Source organism: Pseudopodoces humilis, chromosome 20, assembly GCF_049639895.1.
Source record: "Pseudopodoces humilis isolate 2021_Gansu_Grassland_sample_001 chromosome 20, ASM4963989v1, whole genome shotgun sequence".
In the NCBI taxonomy this organism is placed as follows: Eukaryota; Metazoa; Chordata; class Aves; order Passeriformes; family Paridae; genus Pseudopodoces; species Pseudopodoces humilis.
The window spans coordinates 4,439,690-4,460,331 of NC_142219.1; the positions used below are offsets into that span (position 1 = coordinate 4,439,690).

The window sequence follows — 20,642 nt, forward strand, 5'->3', positions numbered from 1 at the left end:
CTGCTCTGTTATTTCTTTATATTGTACATGGATTAAATATCTACTTCCTTCTCTTTGGGTTATTGCTCTGTAATAAAAGATATATAAATATGTTATTACTTCTTAAATGATAGAACAGACTGTAATACACTTTATATAATTCTATTTTAATTCCAAATAATGCTTCTTGGAATTTTTTCTGCTTTCACTTTTGTTGCCATGTGCTTTTTCCTGCTGTTTATTGGAGATGGAAGTGAGCTCTAAGGTTCCTTCAGATGTGCTGCTTCCTTCAGTCCTGGAGCAGGCTCATCTCTTGTCCAAAAAGTGATGCTGAAGGTGATGGAGGCCCTGGAAGTTCCCTTTGTCTCTCCCATCACAGCTCCTCAGCTGTTTCTCCTTGTGTAAAAAAGCTGCATCAGTATTGGGTTTTAAAGGTGGGATGTTGTGCTTTGTGGAATTCAGGAACACTTTCTGACTGCCTTCCTCTCATGATCCCCAGCGATCCCTGCTCCGGGTGGTGTGTCAGGGACTTGCACGGCTGCTCCATTGCTTTTTATTGGAATTCCCACTTGTGGATTTCTTCCTTTTTATTTTTCTGTTTGCAAATTCTCCTTTTTAACATCTCTGAATCTTCAGTTTGGTCCTTATCCACCAGAGCCTTTCACATGCTGCAGAGAAAGAAGCAGTGTTTGGTTTTCCAACCTTTGACATTCCAAGACTTTCCACAGGATTATTCCCAGGGTGAAAGTTTGTTTCACCCTTTTCCTTGTTTGCAAACAAGTTACTTGTAAACTGAAATGCAGGTGGGGCAGCTTTGGGAATGCAAAGTGTGACCTGTAAAAGGTTTGGAACAGCAAATCCCAGATTTCTGCAGGGGTATTGTGTTTCAGGAGGAGATGGGCAATTCTGGGGTGCTGCCACAGGGTGTGGCTCAGCCTCACAAGGTGTATCCAGGTACAAAACCTCTGGGCCAAATTCATCAGCGCTGTCACTGCTGTCCCCAAGCTCTGGGGGTAAAACAAATTATTCCAGTGAAATACAGAGGTGTCACCATAACTGTGCTCCCTGTGGGCCCGAGGTGTCTGCACCTCCACAAAGGACCCTGCTGCAAGAGCAGCTGCAGCCAAGTGAAGGACGTACTGGATCCATCCCTTCAGCCCAGTGCTGAGAAGGAGAAACAGGTATTTGCTTTAATTCCTTTTAAAGATGGACTTCTAGGAGGTGAAGGATTCTGGGGCCAGCTCGGACAAGGCTTGGTCTAGTGGAAGGTTGGGGGAGCAGGGGGGAAGAATGAGATGAGCTTTAAGGTCCCTTCCAACCCAAACCATCCTGTGATTATATGAAAACACCTCCATGGAGCTTTAATGGGATTTGGGGATGTTCTGGCAGGGGCTGCAGAGTCCAGGCCTAGTTCTGCTCACCTTGGGAGTGGAGAGGGTGGAGGGTGGGAATCCTTCCCAAGCTGGTGGTGAGCTCTGTTCCATGGCTGTCCTGTTCTCTCAAGCATAAATGTATTGCAGAAATACAGTCTGAAATAACTTCTGGTCCTTCTGGTGGGATTGGCACAGGAGGAGAGCCAAGGTCTGGTGGTTTATGGGTTTCTCTCATTCCATATTAAACAAAATTAGATCAGATCTGGTTTTGAAGGAGCTCTTGTGGAGATGAAGCTTTTATATCGTTCCACTTAGCCTTATAGAGTCTGTCAGTCTGGGTCACAGTAAGTAACATTGTGTGATAGAAATCCTGTCTTTTGTATTGCACAGTTTCCTGGGGAATGAAGATATTCTGGCCACTGTATTTTTTGTTCTGTACCATTACAGTTCCAGTTTAGCTTTGTCAGGTATTAATAAAAAAGATCTATTTTCTAACAGTCATTTTTCAAAGGGATTTAAGAGGCTGACAGCGAGAGGAAATTGAGGTCTGTTTGGGAGAGGCATCAAGGAGATCCAGTGCCCCTTCTGTCGTGTTTTTGGAATTGCCTTGTTGGTGTGGAGAGCTGGGAGAGGCAGATCCAGGGCCCTGAAGCTGTGACAGAGCTCGGTGAATGAGGATGCTGGAAGGAAGGGACTGGCACAAGAAATTCTGTGTTCCTAATTGGTTGAGGACAGGGGATATTGTATTTGGTAAGACAGAAATTAATCCATTCCTCCTCAGTTTGTGCCTGTCATAGCTGTGGCACCTGTGGGACAGCTCTGGTGGGGACAACAAACCTTCCTCAGGAACCACAGGATGGGCAGAGTGAGGAAGAGTCAGTTGGAGACACCTCCTGGGTCATCCCTGTCACACCAGGCCTGGAGCATCACCCAGCGAGAGCAGGGCTGGGATGGGGCTGGAGACCCTCATTCTAACACGTACAACAGGAGAGGTTTCCATCCCTCTCCCCTTCAGTTTGCCCAGCCTGGCCCAGGGGATTCACTTTTCTGGCAATTTCAGTAAAGGTTTCATGGGTAGTTCTTGGTTTCAAGATGAGCCACGCTCAGAGCAGGTAGAAAAAAACCTGCAAGGGTAGAAAATGGGGATATGTGCAGCTAAATGAAATGTTCCCTGAGGAATCAGGATGGTTTGGGTCTGAAGGGACTCTGACAGGTGAAAAGGGAGTCAGGGCCACTACCAGCAGGTGAAATGCTCCCAGTTTGGTGCCTGGTGTGGAAGGGCTGCGTTCCCCCCCTTACCTCATCCTGTGTCCATGAGGATGGACAAACCCTTGTGCCAGGCTCCAGAAATCCCTCTTCACACACCCCAGGATGTGTTCCCAGCGTGTCCCTGCGAAATGCCGGGGAGGGAGCCAGACTAGGGGGCACAGAAAGAAAAGAGACTTAATGGAGAGAATCTGCCTGGGGCCAAAGTTCAAGTAAGATTGCCAGTCTGGAAACCCTGAGCTGCTCCAGCTTTCTGCCGAGCTCCCGGAGCTGACCCCGGCCCTGTGTCACACCTTGCGCTGGAGCCCACACAAACGGGGACGTTTTGCCTGGTTTTTGCTTCACGCTGCTCTCGGTTTCCAGGCTAAACCCTCCCGTGAACTGCTGATGGCAGAGTTTTCCAGAGAACCTGGCAAGAAGCAGCGTGAACGTGCTGATGCGAATTTCGACGTTAATCTTCTGTAAATCGAGTGGCCCGTGTCCGAGGGACGGCCGCGAGAAATCCGAATGACGTTTCCATAGCTCGCTGCGCGCCCGCGCTATTGAGATGAAATCTCATGGATGGAATTCCGTGGACGCAGCTGCTGTATCAGCGCTCGGGGAATTCTGCTGTTCTGTTCAGAAGCGAGCCATAAATAGCGGGGCCGCCCGCGCCGCCCGGCACAGCGGAACCACACGGAGAGGTAGCGGCGGCACCGCCGGGACTGAAGGGGCTTTCTCAAAGAATTTGCGTTTCTCAGTCGGGGTATCCCCCAGCGGAGGGTTTGGCTCGTGCGTGATGAGAAGTGAAGCTGAAGGGTTTGATTCAGGACGTTGATCAAACTCCTTTGTTGGTCTCCTAAGCCCCTTGTCAGCGTGGCGCGTTCCAGTGTTGGAGCGGAGTTTTGCGGATGTTCCTGGAGAGCGAGGAGGGGGCTCTCACCACCATCCCCCCCCGGCCAAGGCGGCGGCAGCAGCTCCAGCTGCTGGGTTTGGTGTCCTCCAGGATGCTGGAGCGAGGGAGAAGTGTCAGGTTTATGTTGTGGGGAAAGACGTCAGCAGCTGGAAGCTGACAAATTCCTGCTGGGAACAAAGGCTGTGAGATGGGAGTTCAGTGGTAACTGGGTGAGCTGCCCCGGGCAGAGGGCTCTGTGGCACTTGGGACATGGCTCAGTTCAGTCCTGCTGGTGCCTGGGTGAGGATTTGGGGGCCCATGTGCAGGAGGGAGAGGAGGATGGATAACAGAGCTTGCTCCTAGCCTGGACATCCGTGGGATTTACAGCTGCTGCATCAGGGTCTGTGCTAACCCGTGCTGCTGTTCCGTGCCAGCTTCATCCTTTGTGTTTCATTACCGGCTGTAGATCCCAGCACCTCCCGCCTTAACTTCCTGCAATTTGGGTTTTCCAGGCACAATGACCGAGCAGCAAAGTCCCCCCGAGCAGATGGCGACTGGGGAGGGTGCTGGCGAGCGAGGTGGCAACTACAAGGTATACTGGGGTGTACTGGGGACACTGGTTACGGATGGATGCTGGGTGGAGCCGTGGGATGCGGTGCTGGAGTCACTGCCAGCCCTGCAGCTGGTGCTGGGGACAGGAGTGGGTGGTGGCCCCACTCTGGTGTTGAGCCCAGGGGGACTCGGGTTGGGAAGCAGCTGGAGCTGAGGATCTGCTGCTGCTGCTCCCTGGCTGCCAAGGACATTGGCTGGCCAGGCTGGTGTGCAGCTGCCCAGGGATTTCATGCAGGAGATGAAGCATCCTGGCACAGCAGGATCAGCTGTGGGCCCAGGCACTGAAACTCCCCAGGTGCGTTTGTAGGTTTGGATTCAGCTCGTAGGTTGGTTGAAAGTAAATCAGCTTTTAAAGTCAGGAGAGGATGTGGTGGCTTCCCACAAAGCTGCTCCTGGACAGGGAAGGCTGGAGTGGGAAAGAGGGGTGCCAGGAGCTGGGGCTGTTTATTGCTTTGAGGTGCACAGAGGATCCTGAGGAACCTGAGTGTCACCTCTGTCCCCTGAGCCCCCCATTATGTGGCGTGTGCAGGAGGCTCTGCCCTTGGCCCAGGCTCAGGTGTTGCAGCTGTGACCCCTTTGGGACAGTGCCAGGGGGAGCCTGGTCACCCCACTGACCCTCCTGGTCCCTGAATGGTGCTGGGCACCCTGGGCCCTGCTCAGGGCCACACTCTGACCACTGGGACTGGCTCCAACCCGTTCTGCAGCTTGGTCTCGAGGCTCTGCTGAGAGCAGGGCAGCCTGGGGAGGCACTGGGGTCTCTGCACCTGGCAGGGCTTAGAAGAAAACATTGAACAAAGAGCTTGTGCCAGGCCAGGTCAAGGGGATGGTTGGATCTGGAGGATGCAGTGATAAGGGATGGATGGGCAAAGGCCAGGCTGGGAGTAGGAGAGGCAGCCCATGGCTCAGGAATTCTCTTAGCCTAAATTTTCCGTGTTTCCAGCGCTGTGTTTGAACTGGTTTTCAGCCTGTCACGGACAAAATTCCAGTCTGTGCTTTACCAAACACCCTTGGCCGGAGCTTGGCCCAAAGATCTGTCAGAGCAGAGACAATGGCAGGACCTGGCTCTGTCGGGCGAGGAGTGACATCGGCACAGGATGGCCAGGATGGAGGGACACGGCCAGAGCCCTTTGATCCACTGCTGCCCCAATTTCCTGGGGTGTTCCCCTGGCTGACAGCATTTCTCCCCACCTCAGATCACGATCTATGAGCTGGAAAATTTCCAGGGGAAAAGGTGTGAGCTGACAGAGGAGCTCCCCAACATCACCGAGAAGGAGATGGAGAAGGTGGGCTCCATCCAGGTGGAGTCTGGCCCGTAAGTTTGGGGTGGGGAAGATGGAGCAGCCCCAGGGGGTGGCAGGGAGAGCATCCCCCTGACACTGGGGTCCTGCAGGTGGCTGGGCTTCGAGCGCCAGGCCTATGCTGGGGAGCAGTTTGTGCTGGAGAAGGGCGACTACCCCCGCTGGGACTCCTGGTCCAACAGCCACAGCAGCGACAGCCTGATGTCCATCCGGCCCCTCCAGATTGTGAGTAGGGCTGTGCTGGGGTGGCCACCGGGGCTGGGGGCAGCCCCTGACCCGCCCTTTCCCCCAGGACAGCGCCGACCACAAGATCCACCTGTTTGAGAACGCGGGGTACACCGGGCGGAAGATGGAGATCGTGGATGACGACGTCCCCAGCCTCTGGGCCCACGGCTTCCAGGACCGCGTGGCCAGCGTCAAGGCTCTGAATGGAACGTAAGGATCCACACAGGGGACACCCCAACAGGTTCCTGTCCGTGGTTGGTCCCTCCAGGGTGGTGGTGGCGGGGGCGCCTGGCACAGCCACTGCAGTGGGGCCGCTGCTCCCGTGGTGCTGCTCATGCCCATTGTCCCTTGTTCCCTCCCTGCTGCCACCTTTTCCCTGGCCCACAGGGGATAATAGGGACCATGGCAGTGTCCCTGGGGCTGGATGATGGCTCCTTGCCCTAACCCACCACCCGAACAGCGGAGCTGTGGTCCCTTCTCCACGGACTCTACATCCACCCCTGGCACAGCATTTCCCAGCTGCAGCCTGTGAGGTGGCACTTGGTGACACCCCAGTGGCCCCGGGCAGCATCACCTGGCTGTGGCAGACAGAGACAGGGGGATGGGGATGGGGATGGGGATGGGGATGGGGATGGGGACACTGCCCCTGCTCCAGGGGGTGTGGGGTGGGCACTGCTGAGCACCGCCTTGCTCCCCACAGGTGGGTGGGCTACGAGTACCCCGGCTACCGGGGCCGCCAGCACGTCTTCGAGAAGGGCGAGTACCGGCACTGGAACGAGTGGGACGCCAACCAGCCCCTCATCCAGTCCGTGCGCCGCGTGAGGGACCAGCAGTGGCACCAGCGGGGCTGCTTCGAGAACAGCTGAGGGACCCCCAGCCCCCGCCGGGGCCGCTCGCGGGGTCCCCCGGCTGATGCCGTGACCGTGGTGTTTTTTGTGCAAAAACCTCAATAAAGCTCTGAGATGGAGGCTGCTCGTGCCTGGCTGGTCCTGGGCTGGGGGAGGTCGGGGAGGGGGGCAGGGGGATGGGGATGGGGATGGGGATGGGGAGGGGGCCGTGGCCGTGCCCAGCACCCCCCGCACAGGGCAGAGGGGGAAGTGCCAGTGTTTGCAGTGTTACATAAAGGCTGCAGCTTTCCAAAAATCACCCCCAGTGCTGCTGCATCAGCGTTTTCCCAGTGCCTCTGTCCCTTTCCACAACATCTCCTGCCCGCTCCCAGGGCTGGTGGCCAGTCCCAGGGCAGGGAGGGGGCCGGGGGGGATGTGTGGAGCAGCCAGCCCTGGGTCGTGCACTCCAAGCCGGGCTCATCCCGTGGAGGGATGGCTGTGCCCAACCTCAGTGTCCTGCAGGGTCTCCTGCCTGTCCCCAGGGAAGTTTCCCACGGTCCTGGGGTGGTTTCTCCTGGGGGATGAGCTGTGACATGGGGGGGCTGTTCTGGGGGCAGAGGTGGGGGGTTGAGGGGTGCCACAGGGTGCTGGTGGGACACTGAGCTGCCCTGGCACTGCCCTTCCCTTGGGGCACTGTGGCCACTCTTGGGGACCCACCGGGCCGGGGCAGAGATGGGAGATGGGCTTGAGTCCACCTGAGGGTTTTGTGCAGATCCCTGAGCAACCCCTCTGGAGCTTTTCCCTTTGGGGGGGGTTGGTGGCTAGGAAAGGTGAGTGCCTGGCCCCGGGTGGCAAAAGCTGCTTCCAGAACATTCCATGGGGCTGCCACGGCCGGGGAGCTGCAGCACCAGGGCTGGGATGAGTTAAATCCAGCCCAGCAGAGCCAAGGGAGGGAATCACAGGGGCCACGCTGAGCACTGTGGCAGCCCCTTGCTGAGGTGCTGAGGGGACAGGATGGGGCTGCAGTGCCCTGCACTGGGACCTGGGACAGGTCCATGAGGGTCCTGGGCTCAGAACCTGAATTAATTAACCCAGGAGGTGGGGAAGGCAATACTGGCTCCATCTGTGGGGCCGCAGCAGGAGACACAGGCAAGGAAGGGCTGGGAACGCTGGAAACTCCTGCTCACAGCCTGGCCTGCTCACATCCACGGCCTGATGGGTTCCTTGCAGAGCTGCGCTGTCACCTTGGCCCCTCTGGCCCTGGAATCCCCATCCCCTGGAGCCAGGGCAGCCACAGAGCCCGGGACTGACCCCCCCCCCCCCCCACATGTCACTGCCAGGGTGGGCTCTGGTGACAACAGCCTGTGAGTGACGGTGTGCGCAGCCAGCCTGGGGTAGGAGCTGGGGCAGAGGGGACCCTGGGGGGGCTGCAGCCCATCCCCTGTGGGGCCTCGGGAGGTGCTGAACGGGGGAAGGAGCAGGTCTGGGGTCTGTTCATGCTTGGTGACTCTTGCTGGGGTGAATCCAGCTCCTCTGTGGGGTGAAGGGGGCTGTACAGCACCCAGAGAGTCTGACAGTGTCCCCCCTCCGTGAAAGCTCCTTTTCTGCAGCCCCCAGCCCCGTGCAGCCTCCGGGCTCAGCTGCTGGGACGATGCCAGCCAAGGGGCTCTGCTGCTGCCCTCGGCCCCCAGCTCAGCCCTGGCTGTGCTGCCCATCCAGGCACATCCCAGCCGTGGGGACGTGTCCCAGGCTGAGCCCCGGTGACCTCAGCTTTGTCCTGGTGTCACAGAGGGGCCCCTGAGCTGCTGCTGCGCTCCCGTGGGGCTGGGACCCCAAAAAGGCGGAGGAGCCCAACACCCGACACTTGAGTGCCCCACACCCAAACCCCGGGAGCTGCCCCAGCCCCTGCCCATCCCCGAAGCCCCGGGCCGGTGTCGGGAAGGGGCTCCCGCGGTGCCCCCGGCGTGGCCGGGCCGCAGACGGGCAAAGCCAGACGCTCACCGGCGCTTTGAGGCGTTTTATCGCGCATGGGAAGAGCCGAGCTCAGCAGGTCCGGCGGCTGCTGCCCGGCGGGCGGGGGGATCAAGGCTCTGGCCCCGAAACGCCCGAAGCGGGGCTGGCCGGGCTTTGTTGGCCAGGCCCGCCCCGGCTCTTGGCACGCGTTCGGCTGATGCTTGCAAACTCCAAATCTCCTCGCCACCAACCCGACAAAGCGGGTGACTCGAATGTGACAGGTAATGAAATAACTCGGGCTTGGTGCTCGGGCAGACAAAGGCTGCGGCGGATCAGCTGACCCTGGTTTTCATTGGGGTTTAATCCAGCATTCTCGCTTTGAATCAGGCTTTAACTATTTTGTAAATAGTTTTGGCACCTCTTTGCTGCGGCTCGGTATAAATTCCACCTCCCGGCCCCAGCCCGTCACTGGCTCAAGCGGGTACTGGTATAACTGGTAAGACTTTGCTATTTATTGTCCTCTCTTTCGCCGTAGCCTCCTCCCGATCCCCGGGGCCGGGGTCCCTTCCCGGTGCCAGCGGGGTGTGGGCAGCGGCTGAGCCGGGGACAGTCCCGTCCCCGCAGCCCAAAGCAGGATATCACCACCCGGCCACGGCTCCGCTTCTTTTTGTCAGGAATGAGATTTTCACCTGTTTTGGAGCTGCTCAGATACTGAGGGTCCCTCTGGGCTTGAGGATGGAGCTCATTCCAAGGGGTGGCAGTGCCAGGCCGAGTCGGGAGGGCTCGGCACAGGCTCCTCGGGGCTGGGGCTGGCGGGGGGAGCCCCAGAGCTTCTCTCCATCGCCCCTTCAAACACCCGCGTGGGGCTGGGACTCTCAGCTGGACAGGGACAGCAGGAAATCCTCGACCAAAGGGCCTGGGCTCCACTGGGAATGATTTAGGAATTTCCTGGGCTCACAGTTGCCAGTGCTGGTCCCGAGGGCCATTGCCTGTGCTCTGAGCCTGGGGAGGTTTGGGGTGCCAGTTTATCCCTGAGAACCCCATCCTGAACCCATCCTGCTGCCAGCCCTGCTCCCACCACCCTCTTCCCTGGGCAAACTGCAGGGTATGGATGGACACAGGGCTGGGACGCGGGGCAGGGACATGGGGCAGGGACACGGGGCTCTGAGCACGGTCCCCAGTGTGTCCCCAGAGGCAGATTTTAACGTGCTGAGGTTCCCTCCCAAGGCAGCAGACTACCCAGCTGATGATGGCTTCCGAGCACCAAATGCCAGCCTCCAAGCAGCAGCAAGCCAGCTCCAAGGTCAGTGGGAGACTGCCCAGCCCTGCAGGGGGGCCAGGGCACCCTCAGCCTCTCTGGGTGCCCAAACCATACCCGGAGTCGCTGCTGGGAGCAGCTGAGCTCCCCTTGCCAGCACCCCCAGCACTCCCGGCTGGTGCCAAGCGCGGCCGGCTGCGCTGCTGAGCTGTTTGCAGCAGGACGAGGGGACGGGAATGGGATTTTTTTGGCATCCTCGGTGCAGGTGGAGCGGTTGGGAAGAGCTCAAGTGCTGATCTCCCACCACCGCTGCAGACACAGCAGATCTGTCCCCACTGCCCGCTGACCCCCGAGGTCTGCGCTGAGCTGGAGGCCCCGGGGCTGTCCCCGAGCTGTCCCCGGGTGTCTGGGTCGCCGTGTCCCTCCGGTGGCTGCGGTGCTCCAGCCACAACCCGAGTCCCTCAGCTGTTTGATGCCCGCTGTGAGCATCCCTCTGCCAGGAGCAGCGGGGCTCTGGGACAGCGCTGGCACCCGAGAGTGAGACATCCTCAGAGGCACGGCAGCGAGGGCTTGCAGGCTCCTTAAAAGCCTCTGGAGTGCAGTTTTTGGGAGAGTGAGAGGTCTGGACAGCTGCAGATGTGCTGCCCCAGCGGTCGGGGACAGCGTGTGCCCCCAGTAGTGGCGGCAGGGGAGGGGGTGATGCTCTCGCTGAGGTCCTGCTCTCTTCCAGATTGCCATCTTCGAGCAGGAGAACTTCCAGGGCCGCTGCCATGAGCTCAGCGGGGCCTGCCCCAACCTGAAGGAAGCCGGCGTGGACAAAGTGGGCTCCATCCTGGTGCACTCCGGACCGTACGTGAGGGGGGCTGGGGGCCAGGCGGGGCGTGGGAGGGACGGGGCTGGGGAGGAGGGGTCTCCCCGCTGCCACACCCGCGTCGCACCCTGGATTTCGTGTGGCCAACACTGCTGAGCTGCTCGCCCACCTCACCCCACCCCAGGGAGTGCCCGGTGCCAGGGGTTGCCAGCAGGTGAGGGCACAGCGGGTGAACAGGGGGTGACATTGTCACCTGGACAGGCTGAGAAGCCCACTCGGCGGCAGGGAGAGTGGAGGAGTGTGGGCACGGGCACAGATCACAGCGTTACCCCCACTTTGGTTTCCTTCCCTTTGGGTGCACGGCCAGGTGAGAGTGGGACCCTCTTGGTGCCCTCTCCCCACCCGCTGGCCCTGTGCGTGCTCTCCAAGCCACGGGCTCCTGGCAAGGGAGAGCCCCTGGAAAACCCCTGGAGGGTTCCCAGCCTGCAGCCCCGGAACAGCGGGGGCAGCTGCGGAGCGCCAGCCGCGACATTTGGGTGATCCTGTGAGTCCCCAGGGACCAAGGATGGGTCGGAGCATCCCCAGTGGGAAGCCCTGCGGTGCCGCTGCTGTCCGGAGGCAGCGCAGCCCCGCTGGCACCTCCCTGGCACCTCTCCCCTCCTGGCAGGGAGCAGGGGACGCGGCTGGGGCTCAGCCCGGGCGCTCGCCGGGGGCAGTGCCAGGGGCCGAGCCCCGCACCGCCGCCCTCTCTGAAGCGCGTCCCCTGCTCTCTTCCAGCTGGGTGGGCTACGAGCAGGCAAGCTGCAAAGGGGAGCAGTTTGTGTTTGAGAAGGGGGAGTACCCCCGCTGGGACTCCTGGACCAACAGCCGGAGAAGCGACAGCATCACTTCCCTGAGACCCATCAAAGTGGTGAGAGCACCCAGACAGCCACTACCCACCCGCCAGACCAAGGTCTGCAGCCAGAAGTCTTCCCCAGCCTTCCCCCGCCCTCCCCAGCCCCGCGGGCGGAGGGGCACCCCCTCCTGCGCACCCTCGCCCCAGCCCTCGGGGCCCGGGGAGCCGTGGGGGGGTCGGAGGGGGCGCGGGGACGGGGGCGGTGGCAGGTGACCCCAGAGCGGAGGACGTCTGCTGGTAAGTCTGGCAGTGCCCGCGCAGGCAGCGGCTCTCTGAGCTGGATAGAGGGATGCGGAGCACCCCCGGCATCGGTGGGAGCGGCGGCACGAGGTGCCGGCCCTGGCCTCGGTTTCCCCATAGCCCTGGGCTCTGCCCCCCCTGCCCAGCCCCGCGGGGCCGGCAGCCGCTGACCCCCGTCTCTGCTCTCCCGGCTGCAGGACAGCCAGGAGCACAAGATCGTGCTGTACGAAAACCCCAGCTTCACCGGCAAGAAGATCGAAATCATAGACGACGATGTGCCCAGCTTCCATGCACACGGCTACCAGGAGAAGGTCTCATCCGTGCGGGTGCAGAGCGGCACGTGAGTACCGGGAGCATCGGGGCTGGGTCCCGGGCGGTGCCGGAGCATCCCCGCGGGGCTGGGCTCTGCCGGGTGACGCGTGTTGTGTGACCCCTCCCCGCTTGCCTCGGCAGGTGGGTGGGATACCAGTACCCTGGCTACCGGGGCTACCAGTACCTGTTTGAAAAGGGGGACTACAAGGACAGCTCAGACTTCGGCGCTCAGCACCCCCAGATCCAGTCGGTCAGGCGCATCCGGGACATGCAGTGGCACCAGCGCGGTGCCTACCACCCCACCAACTAAAGCCCCCGGCCCGTGCCGGGGCGCGGGGAGCGGAGCAAGCGTTCCCCCGGCCGCCGCTGAGCCCCCGCGGCCTCGCCTCCCGCCTCCCCCCGTGTGATGCACGCGCTGCCGAAGCAACTCAATAAAGCTTGGAGTTTCAAAGTCCCAGCTCGGCCTTTTCATTCGCGGCTGGCAGAGGGACCCCGCTGCCGGGATGCCCGGCCTGCCCTCCGCGCTCCTGGGTGGGGAGGGGGCTCACGGCCGCGCCCCCGGTGCTCTCAGCGCCACCCATAGCCGCTGCCATCGGTGCTGCCGGGCCACCCGAGTGTCCGGGGTCAGGGAGGTGACCTGGGGCTCAGCGGGAAGCTCGGGGGTCGCTCACCCTGTGCGGACCTGGAGGGTCCGGCCCCAGCGCGGTGGGGCTCAGCCCTGTCCTGGGGTGCGCGGCCAAGGCCGTGGGTCACATCCTGCTGTGGGGACAAAGGTGTCCCCTGAGCACCGGGGCAGATGCCACAGATGCTGGCGAGGGGGTATTGCCCTCTCCAAGCCGAATAATGACATTAATTATAAGGCTCTGAAAGCTTTAATTAGTAATAATGCTTTAATTTAGCAGTCACGGTGCTGGAGGATGCTTTTATGATGGTGTCATAAATCGGGCAAAGGAAGTGGAGGAACGCAGCCACACCTGCTTGGCCGGGGGCTCCGTGTGGTGGCAGAGGCGGTGGCGGAGGTGGTGGCGGCTGGGCTCTGTCCCCTCCAGCAGCAGGACGTGGCCGTGGCAGTCGCTCTGTGTCCCTGCGGCTGTGTGGGCACGGGTGAGCGGCACCTGACGGGGCACTCCGGGCACCCCGCGGCTCCTGCTGCCCTCCTCTCCCATGCCTGGCTGCGGTGTTTTGGTGGGAAAACCCGGGAATCTCGGGGAGTCAGGGATGCACAACATCCTCCTCGGCAGCTCCCGCTCCCGGCGGAGCGGGGTTTGCCCCCGAATCCTCCCTGTGCCAGAGGCTTTTCCCTGCGCTGCGGAGGAGCGAGCCCGGCGGGCACAGCCCAGCTCACGGGCGACCAGCCCGATGCATCACTCGCCACACGCCGCTGCGAGGCTCCTCGGCGAGGCGTGCTTTGGCAGCCACAGCGCTGCTTCCCTGCGGAAAGCTGCGCCTTTCCTTTCCTTCCCCGGGATCACCCCAGACCTGAACGTTTTCGTGAAAAATGGGATTTTAGCGGTAGCAGCGGCGGAGCCCGAGGTGCTCTGTGCGCGCCGGGAGAGTCGGTGGGAAACGGCGGCTCCTGGGGGGGCAAACTGCTGAAAGCAGCAGCGGGGTGGGGAACAGAGACCCCCAGATCACGGAATCAGAGATTCCCGGCCGTGGAACCCTGGAACGGTTTGGAACTCGAAAGCTCATCTCCTTCGGTTACCCTGCCATGGGCAGGGCCACCTTCCACCAGCCCAGCTTGCCCCAAGCCCTGTCCAAGCTGAGATTCGGGGGCCAGGGCAGCTCCCGCGGGGACACCGGAGCCCGGCTCTGGGTGGGCTGGGAGGGTTCTGGGGGAAAAAGCACCGAAAGCAGAAGTGGAAAATATGAACGAGCCCAGAGCAGCTCCTGTGGGACCCCTTGGGGGAAATTCCTCATCTGGTGGCCGGGTGCACCCAGGTGGGCGCCTCGGGTCGCCTGGAAGCAGCTTCAGCTCTGCTGAGGAGGGTTTTCCCCTCGCTGGCTCTGGGGAAATGTACTGAGAGAATAATTTGTTTTTTAACATTTTATTCAAAAGCAGAAGATCGCCTCCGTCCCACGCCCGCTGCGGAGCTGCCATCTGGCTCGCCGCTCGGAGCCCCCGGCCACCCCAGCCGTGTCCCTGTCCCCTCCCTCCCGCTGCCGGCGGGGCTGGGGACATGTCAGCGGTCCCACGGCGCTGCGCTGGCCGGGCGGGTGGTTTTGCCGTCGTGCCAACAGCCGGCAGAGCTAAAGCTGTTCTCCAGGCTGGGGAAGGGATTTTTATTTATTTATTTTAATTTTTTTTCCGCTCAGCAGAAAGGATTGGGGGGGATCAGACCCCACCCCGGTCCCTGCGATGCCCAGGGAGGCTGGAGCGTGTTGGGATGGGCGGGGGGACCCCCGGCAGGTGAACCCCACAGGAGAGGGGCTGCCTGCAGGGGAACAGCAGCAATTTGTCACTGAGTAATTAACGGAAGAGTAACAATAATGCAAACCCTGGCTAAATCACATCCGACACTTTTCCTTCGTGTTTTCTTTTCCAGCTGGAGCGGCGGCCGCTGTCTGTCCTTGGGAGGTGCCTCCGTGAGGACCGCGGGTGATGCGGGATGGGCTGGTGAGGAGGAGGAGGAGGAGGCAAAGCGGTGAAGAGAGGAAGATGTGCCGTCGGCTCCCATTGGCTTTGCTTTGCCTTTGCCAGCGGCAGCCCGGTGAATCCCCCCGCGGGACACCCCAGGCTGGGGAATCACGGGTTAAAAAACAACAGTCTTGAAAAATATAAATTGTTTTTTTACTTAGATACAGTGGGGTGAGCTCAATCGCACCTGCTCCAGGGTGCTTTGGGTACTTAATGTGCTTTGCCAGCTGTGAGGGCTTTACTGTGGGTTTCACGGATTTTTATCCTCTGAAAATTATTGTTATGTTTAATTCTCCAGTTTCAGGAGCCACGTGATTACATGAGATTCCTAGCTTCAATTTTGCTCTTCTCCTTCTTTGCAGTAAATTAAACCTCCAGCCTCGTGTTTGTGCCTCCACGCACAGACTCAGCCACAAACAGTGAAGGTTTAAGGAAGGAAGGAAAACCAAGCAGGAACCCAGCATGCATTATTAAAGCCTTGTGGTTTTCAGGGCAGATTTGTGATTTATCAATGCTCAGCTTTGGCATGTGGAAAAGTAATCTCTGCTCTGATTAATGCGAGGGCTGAGGCAGGAGTGAAATATCCCGGAGAGAGGGAGGGAGGAGCTTTGGCTCTGGCTGTCCCCAGGAATGGGCATTCTTGTCCTCAATGCCAGGCTCCCGTTTGCTTTCTGCTCCTTGATTTTGTTCCTGACATCAGTGTGATGAGGCAGAGAAAAGAAGCAATGAAACCTCTACAGCTCCTTACAGCCAGTAAAACCCCTGTCCGGTTGAAGAGCTAATTAAGAAACATCACTTCTTCAGAGGCCAGGATTGGAAGCAGCCTCGTGGAGAGATAATGGGATTACCGGGTACCAGGGGATTGCAGCCGGCCTGCGGCCCCACACGCCCTCCCTCGATGATGAAACACTCAGGACCAACCCAAAACTCTTCACTAGCATGGAGAGCCAAGGGGATGGGCTGGGAAGCTGCGGTGGGAGCGAGGAGCTGGGCAGCCGCAGCCGCCCGGGTGCCGTGGGACGGGGCTCCCTCCTCATCCGACGCCTTTTCCCAAACAAATGGGAAAAAAAGCAAATGTTGCATTTCCCTCCGGGCGAGCGGCCAGGGCAGCCCCGATTGTTGCTGGGTCACCCTCGGGGACAGCCAGCGGCGACACTGGGACCCCTCCACGGTGAGGCACCGGCACAGGAGCAGCCAGCGCTGTTCTATCCTTTGAGGCTGCAAATGCAGCGGCAGGGACTCCTCCAGGGGAGGCAGAGGAACGCTGTCCGAGCTGGAAACCCCTGGGCAGCGCAAGTGCCAATTAGGAAACATCTGTTCCTCCCAGCCCGGGCAGGCTGCGAGAGAGCGCATGGCAACGTAATGGGATTAAAATATATCACCGGATTACGGCAGCGCTGCACAGATCAGCTGCCGTGGATGTTCTTAGGAAATCGGGGGGAAGGGAAAAAAAAAGGAAAAGCAAATTTCTCTCTTCAGCGTGGACATAACCTTTGTTTCTTTTTTATTTGTACCTTATGCACGGTGCAGAGCTGGAGCCAGACCTTCTCTCTGCACGGTTCAGTTCATCTCAAAGGAAACCGGGGCTGAGTTTAGGCAATTTTAGATGAAATGGCCATGTGAGCAGCCAGTCTCTGGTGCTGCCACCACGGCCGTGGCCACAGGCCAGGAGAAGTGGCCTTAGCCGGGTGCCTGGGGTACGACACGGTGCCCTGTCCCCTCTGTCACCTCTGCAGGTGTTGGGAGGTGCGTCATGAGCTGGATTTGGTCCCTTTGGCAGAGCATTGGGTATGTCTGGAGCATCCCTGGAGCTCTTCCCCTCAGGGGAAACGCCCAGCCTGCCGAAAAATCCTGAGCGAAGCATCAGGAGAGAATTTTGAGGCAGGGAGAGAGATGATCGGAGCAAGAGAGGGGTCAGCATTCCTTGTTCCCCATGGCCCCTGCCAGAAAGGTGAAGCCCACTCGTCCCATCCTGGCCACGGGGCCACTCCGGGCTCCCTCAGCTGTCACCCCGGGCACAGCTGGGCTGGTTTTGGGGGTCCCCATCCCTTTGTCCCCAACGCCCACGGCCGGAGGGCCGTGCCAGGCATGGGCACAGCAGCCCCGCAGACAATGGGGACATTCTTCGGCAAACCAAAGCAACAACGCGGAGAGCCGCCCGCTATTTTGGGAGCTCATATGCTCCAAGGCAAATGTCATTTGTGTGTAACATCATTTAGGGAGCCGCGTAATGAAGTCGTGCATCATGAGGAGGGACCAGCTCACTTAGCAACCTTCCCTCGTGTGACGTCTGGTGTTCCTCTGCAGGACGGGATTGCTCCTTCGGCAGCCGCAGAACAAAACGCTGCTCGCAGCTGCCGGGAGAGGCGCTTTGGGCTGCGAGCAGCCCCCAGCAACACCCGGCTCCTGAGGTGGGCTTGTGCCCCTGTGCTGCGGGGTTTGGGTGCTGCGAGCACCTGAGCTGCCCCTCGCCCGAGGAGCCCTCGGCTCTTTTAGGGGTGCAGGGTGCTGAGGCAGGGTGGGGGGACAGAGCCCTTTAGTTGTGGGGGCTGAAAGGGAGAGCTGCCGTCTCATTTCCCAGAGGGAGCTTCCCCCTGGCTGGACGTGCGGGGGCAGGGGGGCACTGGGTGCCCTGATGTCCTGGTTGTACTGGGCATACTGGGCATGTCCTGGTTGTACTGGGGGCTCTGGGCACAGGCTGGGCCAGGGTAGGGAGAGGGAGGATGGCTGTCTCACACGGCGGGAATGTCTGTCCCAGGTTTCTCCAGGTTTCCGGATGATGAGCAATTAGGGGAGAGATTTACAGCAGATTAAGTCAGAAGGCAAAGTCCATTATCTGCCCAGATGAGCTCCAAAGGCAGAGGCCGTGTGGAACGGGAAGTGGGGCGCTTTAACCCTCATCCCTCTGCAGGACAGAGGCTCTGCTCCCGTGGGGACAGTGCCCGCTGCTGGCAGGGCAGCACCAGGATGGCGGCAACTCCCTTCCCACAGTAATGGGATTTTGGTGCCCGAATTTCTCTAATTCCCTCATGGAACGCCTGTAGACCTGCTATACCCTCCCGCTGGAGGTGCCTCTTTCCAGCCACAGGGTCAAGCTGAGCTGCAGATGCTGAGGCCATGGGGATGCATTTTAGCAGAAAGATGCTTTTGAGGTCACTGAGGGTTTATTCACTGTGCTCTCTGACGTGTAAATCTCTCTGAGAATAGTCCCTGTTCCCCCGGGGAAGGCTGTGCTGGGGGGACTCCAGCCAGCCGTGTGGATGTGCCCACTGACCCACTCCGGAGAGCCCCTGCGGCCACTCCCGGGGGCAGTGGCCTCGCTGGAACCACGTTCCCTCAGCTGTGAAATGAAGGCAATTTACTGGTCTGCTTTACAAGGGCACCGAGAGGGAAGATAAATTGTTTGGCATATGGGGCTGCAGATAGGATGGGCTATGATCCTGCAAATCCTTCTGTTTTGTTGTTTGCGAGGCACTGCGGGAGCGCGGCTCCGCTGGGATCGTGGGCTCCTTTTCCGCAGCCTCGCTCCGGACCAGGTGGCCACGGATTTGGGTGCTGGCACAGATCCAGCAGCCTGGGGACAGCACAGCCGGTGGCTCTGGTGACCTCAGGCCCAACATGCAAAGGGCAGCTCAGTCCCCAGCACCTGCGTGCGGGGCGATGACGCAGCTGGAGGCACCGGCTGCGACACGGACCTTCGGTGTCGGGATTAACCCTGACACTTAGAGCCCGAAAATCTGCTTAAGGGAAAGCTGACACAAACCCCAGGGCTGCCAGGACGCTGAGGAGCAGGGTCAGAACCCTCCCTGCACTCTGGCTGATCCGTGGTGGTGCCCCAGTGGGTGTTACCCACAGCTGGGATAGCGGCGTGTCCCACACATCCCACAAGTGAAAAATCCTGGTGTGGGGTGACATCAGGGGCCCGCAGCAGATGTCCCTGCCATGCCAGCACATCTACAGCTCCTGGTCCTTCCCCACAGCAGGGGTGTCCCAGTGGCTTTGCCTCCTCGCTCCCTGGGTTTGCAGGATTGGAGCCCCATCCCACAGCCCTGCTCCCTGCTGGCTCCTTCCCAGCGCAGCAAATTCCCAAACATCCCAGTGCCCTCTCATCAGCACCACTCTCTTGGCATTTATGCAGGAAGCTGTGGCTCCCCTTTGCTGGCCCTTCAGCTTGCTGGGGTGCTCCTTCCACACGTTCTGTGCCAGTCTATGAGATTTTTGCTGCAGCATCAGGAATTCTGTGGGAGAGGCAGCACTCAGCACCTTTGCCCATGCTTTGGGGCACAGCACAGCTCCTCTGGGACCTGGGTGCTACTGATACCAAAGTGAGTTGTCACTGTCATCTCCCACCGAGCTGCAGAAGGCAGTAATGAAGGCTGCTGAGCACGCACTTCTTCCTAAATTACCTCATTTATTCAGGGAATCAGATGCCGCAGTCTTTCATGGCTTCTTGCGAGGCTGGGATCTTGTGGGATGCAAGGCTATTAATAGGACCCAATCTTTCCCCTTCTTCTTCTCCAGGCTAAAGGCAGAAGAATTCAAACAAGGGCCCCTTTGATGTGACAGAAGTACAAATAAACCCCGTGCCATTTCGCTCCCAAGCAGGCAGTGCATTCCCATGTTTCTGCTGGGTTTGCCTGTGTGAGGGCTGGAGCAGCAGCTCCTGGGTGCTCCGGGGCCAGGCAGCCAAGGTGGAGGAGCAGCCTGTGGTGCCCCTTTCAGCTGTCACTGCCCCTGACTGCGGTGACATCAGGTGCCCAGGGCCAGTGCTGAGACCAGACGGGTGAGATGGGATCCGGGTGAATGATCAGCCAGGGCAGCAAATGCCAATTTGTGTGTAAACAGACTTGGAGCACAAAGAGACAGGGAAAAGAAATAACTAGAAAGCATTTCCCACACAACCAGACTTGTTTCCAGGGAGCAGAGACAGCCTCTCCGCTGCTCCAGGGGGATTTCAGCCTCGCACCCTTCGGCTGCTGACCCCCTCCCACTGTGCCTGGTCCGGCATCACTGTGGCTGGAGTGAGCTCTGAGCCCTCCCAGCACCTCCAGCACTGACCCTGTCCTGATCCACCGGTGTTGGGCAGCAGAAGCTCCCAGGAGAAGAAAGCTCTCATTTCCAGCACTGCACAATTTACCTTCCATAGATGCCGTGACAGAATCTGAATTACCTTCTACCATTTCAATATCTGCACAGTTGTTGGTTTTTCTCCTTCTGTCCCTCAGAATTTATAGCTAAATTAGGCAATTATTGATTTTTTTTTTTTCCCTTTTATCAAGTTACATTCAAGCCAGCTTGTGGAACAGCAAATGCTCAATGGGTCCCTCTTGACATCTGTTTGTCTGATCAATTGGTGCAGGGAAAATGCTCCTGCAGTGGTGATCCCACCAAGTGCTGAATGGGGACACTTTGACTCTTTGTGGGGCTTTGAGACATTTGCTGTTCCAGCTTTTATTTGGTTTATTTGCTTTAGCTTGTAACAACACACTCTACTGTTTTTAAATCGGGGAATTCTTGAAGATGTGTCAGTTCTGAGCTGGGCATGGGATGTCACAGGCTGGGGGACACAGGGAAGGTGCCCTGTGACCCAGGAGGGGGGGGGGTCTGTGAGGGTCAGTACCCCACTGCCCTGCCTCTCAGGCCCTTCCAGCCCCCATGGGCAAGGCTGGAATGAGCCCCATCAGTAAGGACCAAGATGCCATGTCCATGTCATGACTGAGCTGTAGGAACAACCACAGGTGGAGATTTATAAGTGAAAATGGCTCAAACTTCCCTGCACCTCCTGCCTGGTGAGAATTCCTGCAGAGGAGCCCAGTGTGGGGGCAGAAGGGATGTTCCAGGTGATGCTGCTTAGGGAACAGAACCAGGGCTGGGTGTTAGTGCAGATCCCTGGCTCTCCCTTCTGCAGTGGCTGTTTCATCTCTCCAGTGTCACCCCTGTGCCTCCACCATCACCCGGGATGGTTTTGGTGAGCTGTGTGACCCAGCTCTGTCCTGATGCTGTTCTTGTGCTTTTGAAGCTTGCCCTGGCCAGGTGAGGGGGTGATGCTTCTTTATTTATCTGTGTGCACGGAGGGAGGGA

At 59.3% G+C, this 20,642-nt stretch overlaps 2 protein-coding genes across 5 annotated transcripts; both read left to right on the forward strand.

Annotated features, from left to right (window-relative positions):
* The first annotated feature begins 291 nt into the window (after positions 1-291).
* Positions 292-6,595, forward strand: CRYBB3 (crystallin beta B3). 3 transcript variants are annotated; one of them, XM_088065166.1, is made up of 7 exons: positions 306-1,160; positions 2,982-3,301; positions 4,005-4,084; positions 5,298-5,416; positions 5,495-5,627; positions 5,695-5,837; positions 6,328-6,595. In XM_088065166.1, exons 2-7 carry the CDS (start codon positions 3,166-3,168, stop codon positions 6,491-6,493), a joined length of 777 nt encoding a protein of 258 aa, XP_087921292.1. In that variant the 5' UTR covers positions 306-1,160; positions 2,982-3,165; the 3' UTR covers positions 6,494-6,595. The 3 variants fall into 3 exon arrangements, with proteins under 3 accessions (XP_014109159.1, XP_087921292.1, XP_087921293.1); XM_014253684.2 differs by lacking the exon at positions 2,982-3,301 and having other exon boundaries at positions 292-413; XM_088065167.1 differs by lacking the exon at positions 2,982-3,301.
* Positions 6,596-8,833: 2,238 nt separating this feature from the next.
* Positions 8,834-12,380, forward strand: CRYBB2 (crystallin beta B2). 2 transcript variants are annotated; one of them, XM_005524327.2, is made up of 6 exons: positions 8,834-8,903; positions 9,635-9,710; positions 10,396-10,514; positions 11,254-11,428; positions 11,809-11,951; positions 12,065-12,380. In XM_005524327.2, exons 2-6 carry the CDS (start codon positions 9,654-9,656, stop codon positions 12,231-12,233), a joined length of 663 nt encoding a protein of 220 aa, XP_005524384.1. In that variant the 5' UTR covers positions 8,834-8,903; positions 9,635-9,653; the 3' UTR covers positions 12,234-12,380. The 2 variants fall into 2 exon arrangements, with proteins under 2 accessions (XP_005524384.1, XP_005524385.3); XM_005524328.3 differs by having other exon boundaries at positions 11,254-11,386.
* Positions 12,381-20,642: the final 8,262 nt, after the last annotated feature.

Bases quoted from the DNA above. Each gene is read 5' to 3' on its own strand.
- CRYBB3 (XM_088065166.1), top strand. From the start codon at position 3,166: ATGAAATCTCATGGATGGAATTCCGTGGACGCAGCTGCTGTATCAGCG. The intron at 5,417-5,494 runs GTAAGTTTGGGG...GGGGTCCTGCAG, and splicing joins ATCCAGGTGGAGTCTGGCCC to GTGGCTGGGCTTCGAGCGCC. The intron at 5,628-5,694 runs GTGAGTAGGGCT...CCTTTCCCCCAG, and splicing joins CCATCCGGCCCCTCCAGATT to GACAGCGCCGACCACAAGAT.
- CRYBB2 (XM_005524327.2), top strand. From the start codon at position 9,654: ATGATGGCTTCCGAGCACCAAATGCCAGCCTCCAAGCAGCAGCAAGCC. The intron at 10,515-11,253 runs GTACGTGAGGGG...GCTCTCTTCCAG, and splicing joins ATCCTGGTGCACTCCGGACC to CTGGGTGGGCTACGAGCAGG. The intron at 11,429-11,808 runs GTCTGCAGCCAG...TCCCGGCTGCAG, and splicing joins TACCCACCCGCCAGACCAAG to GACAGCCAGGAGCACAAGAT.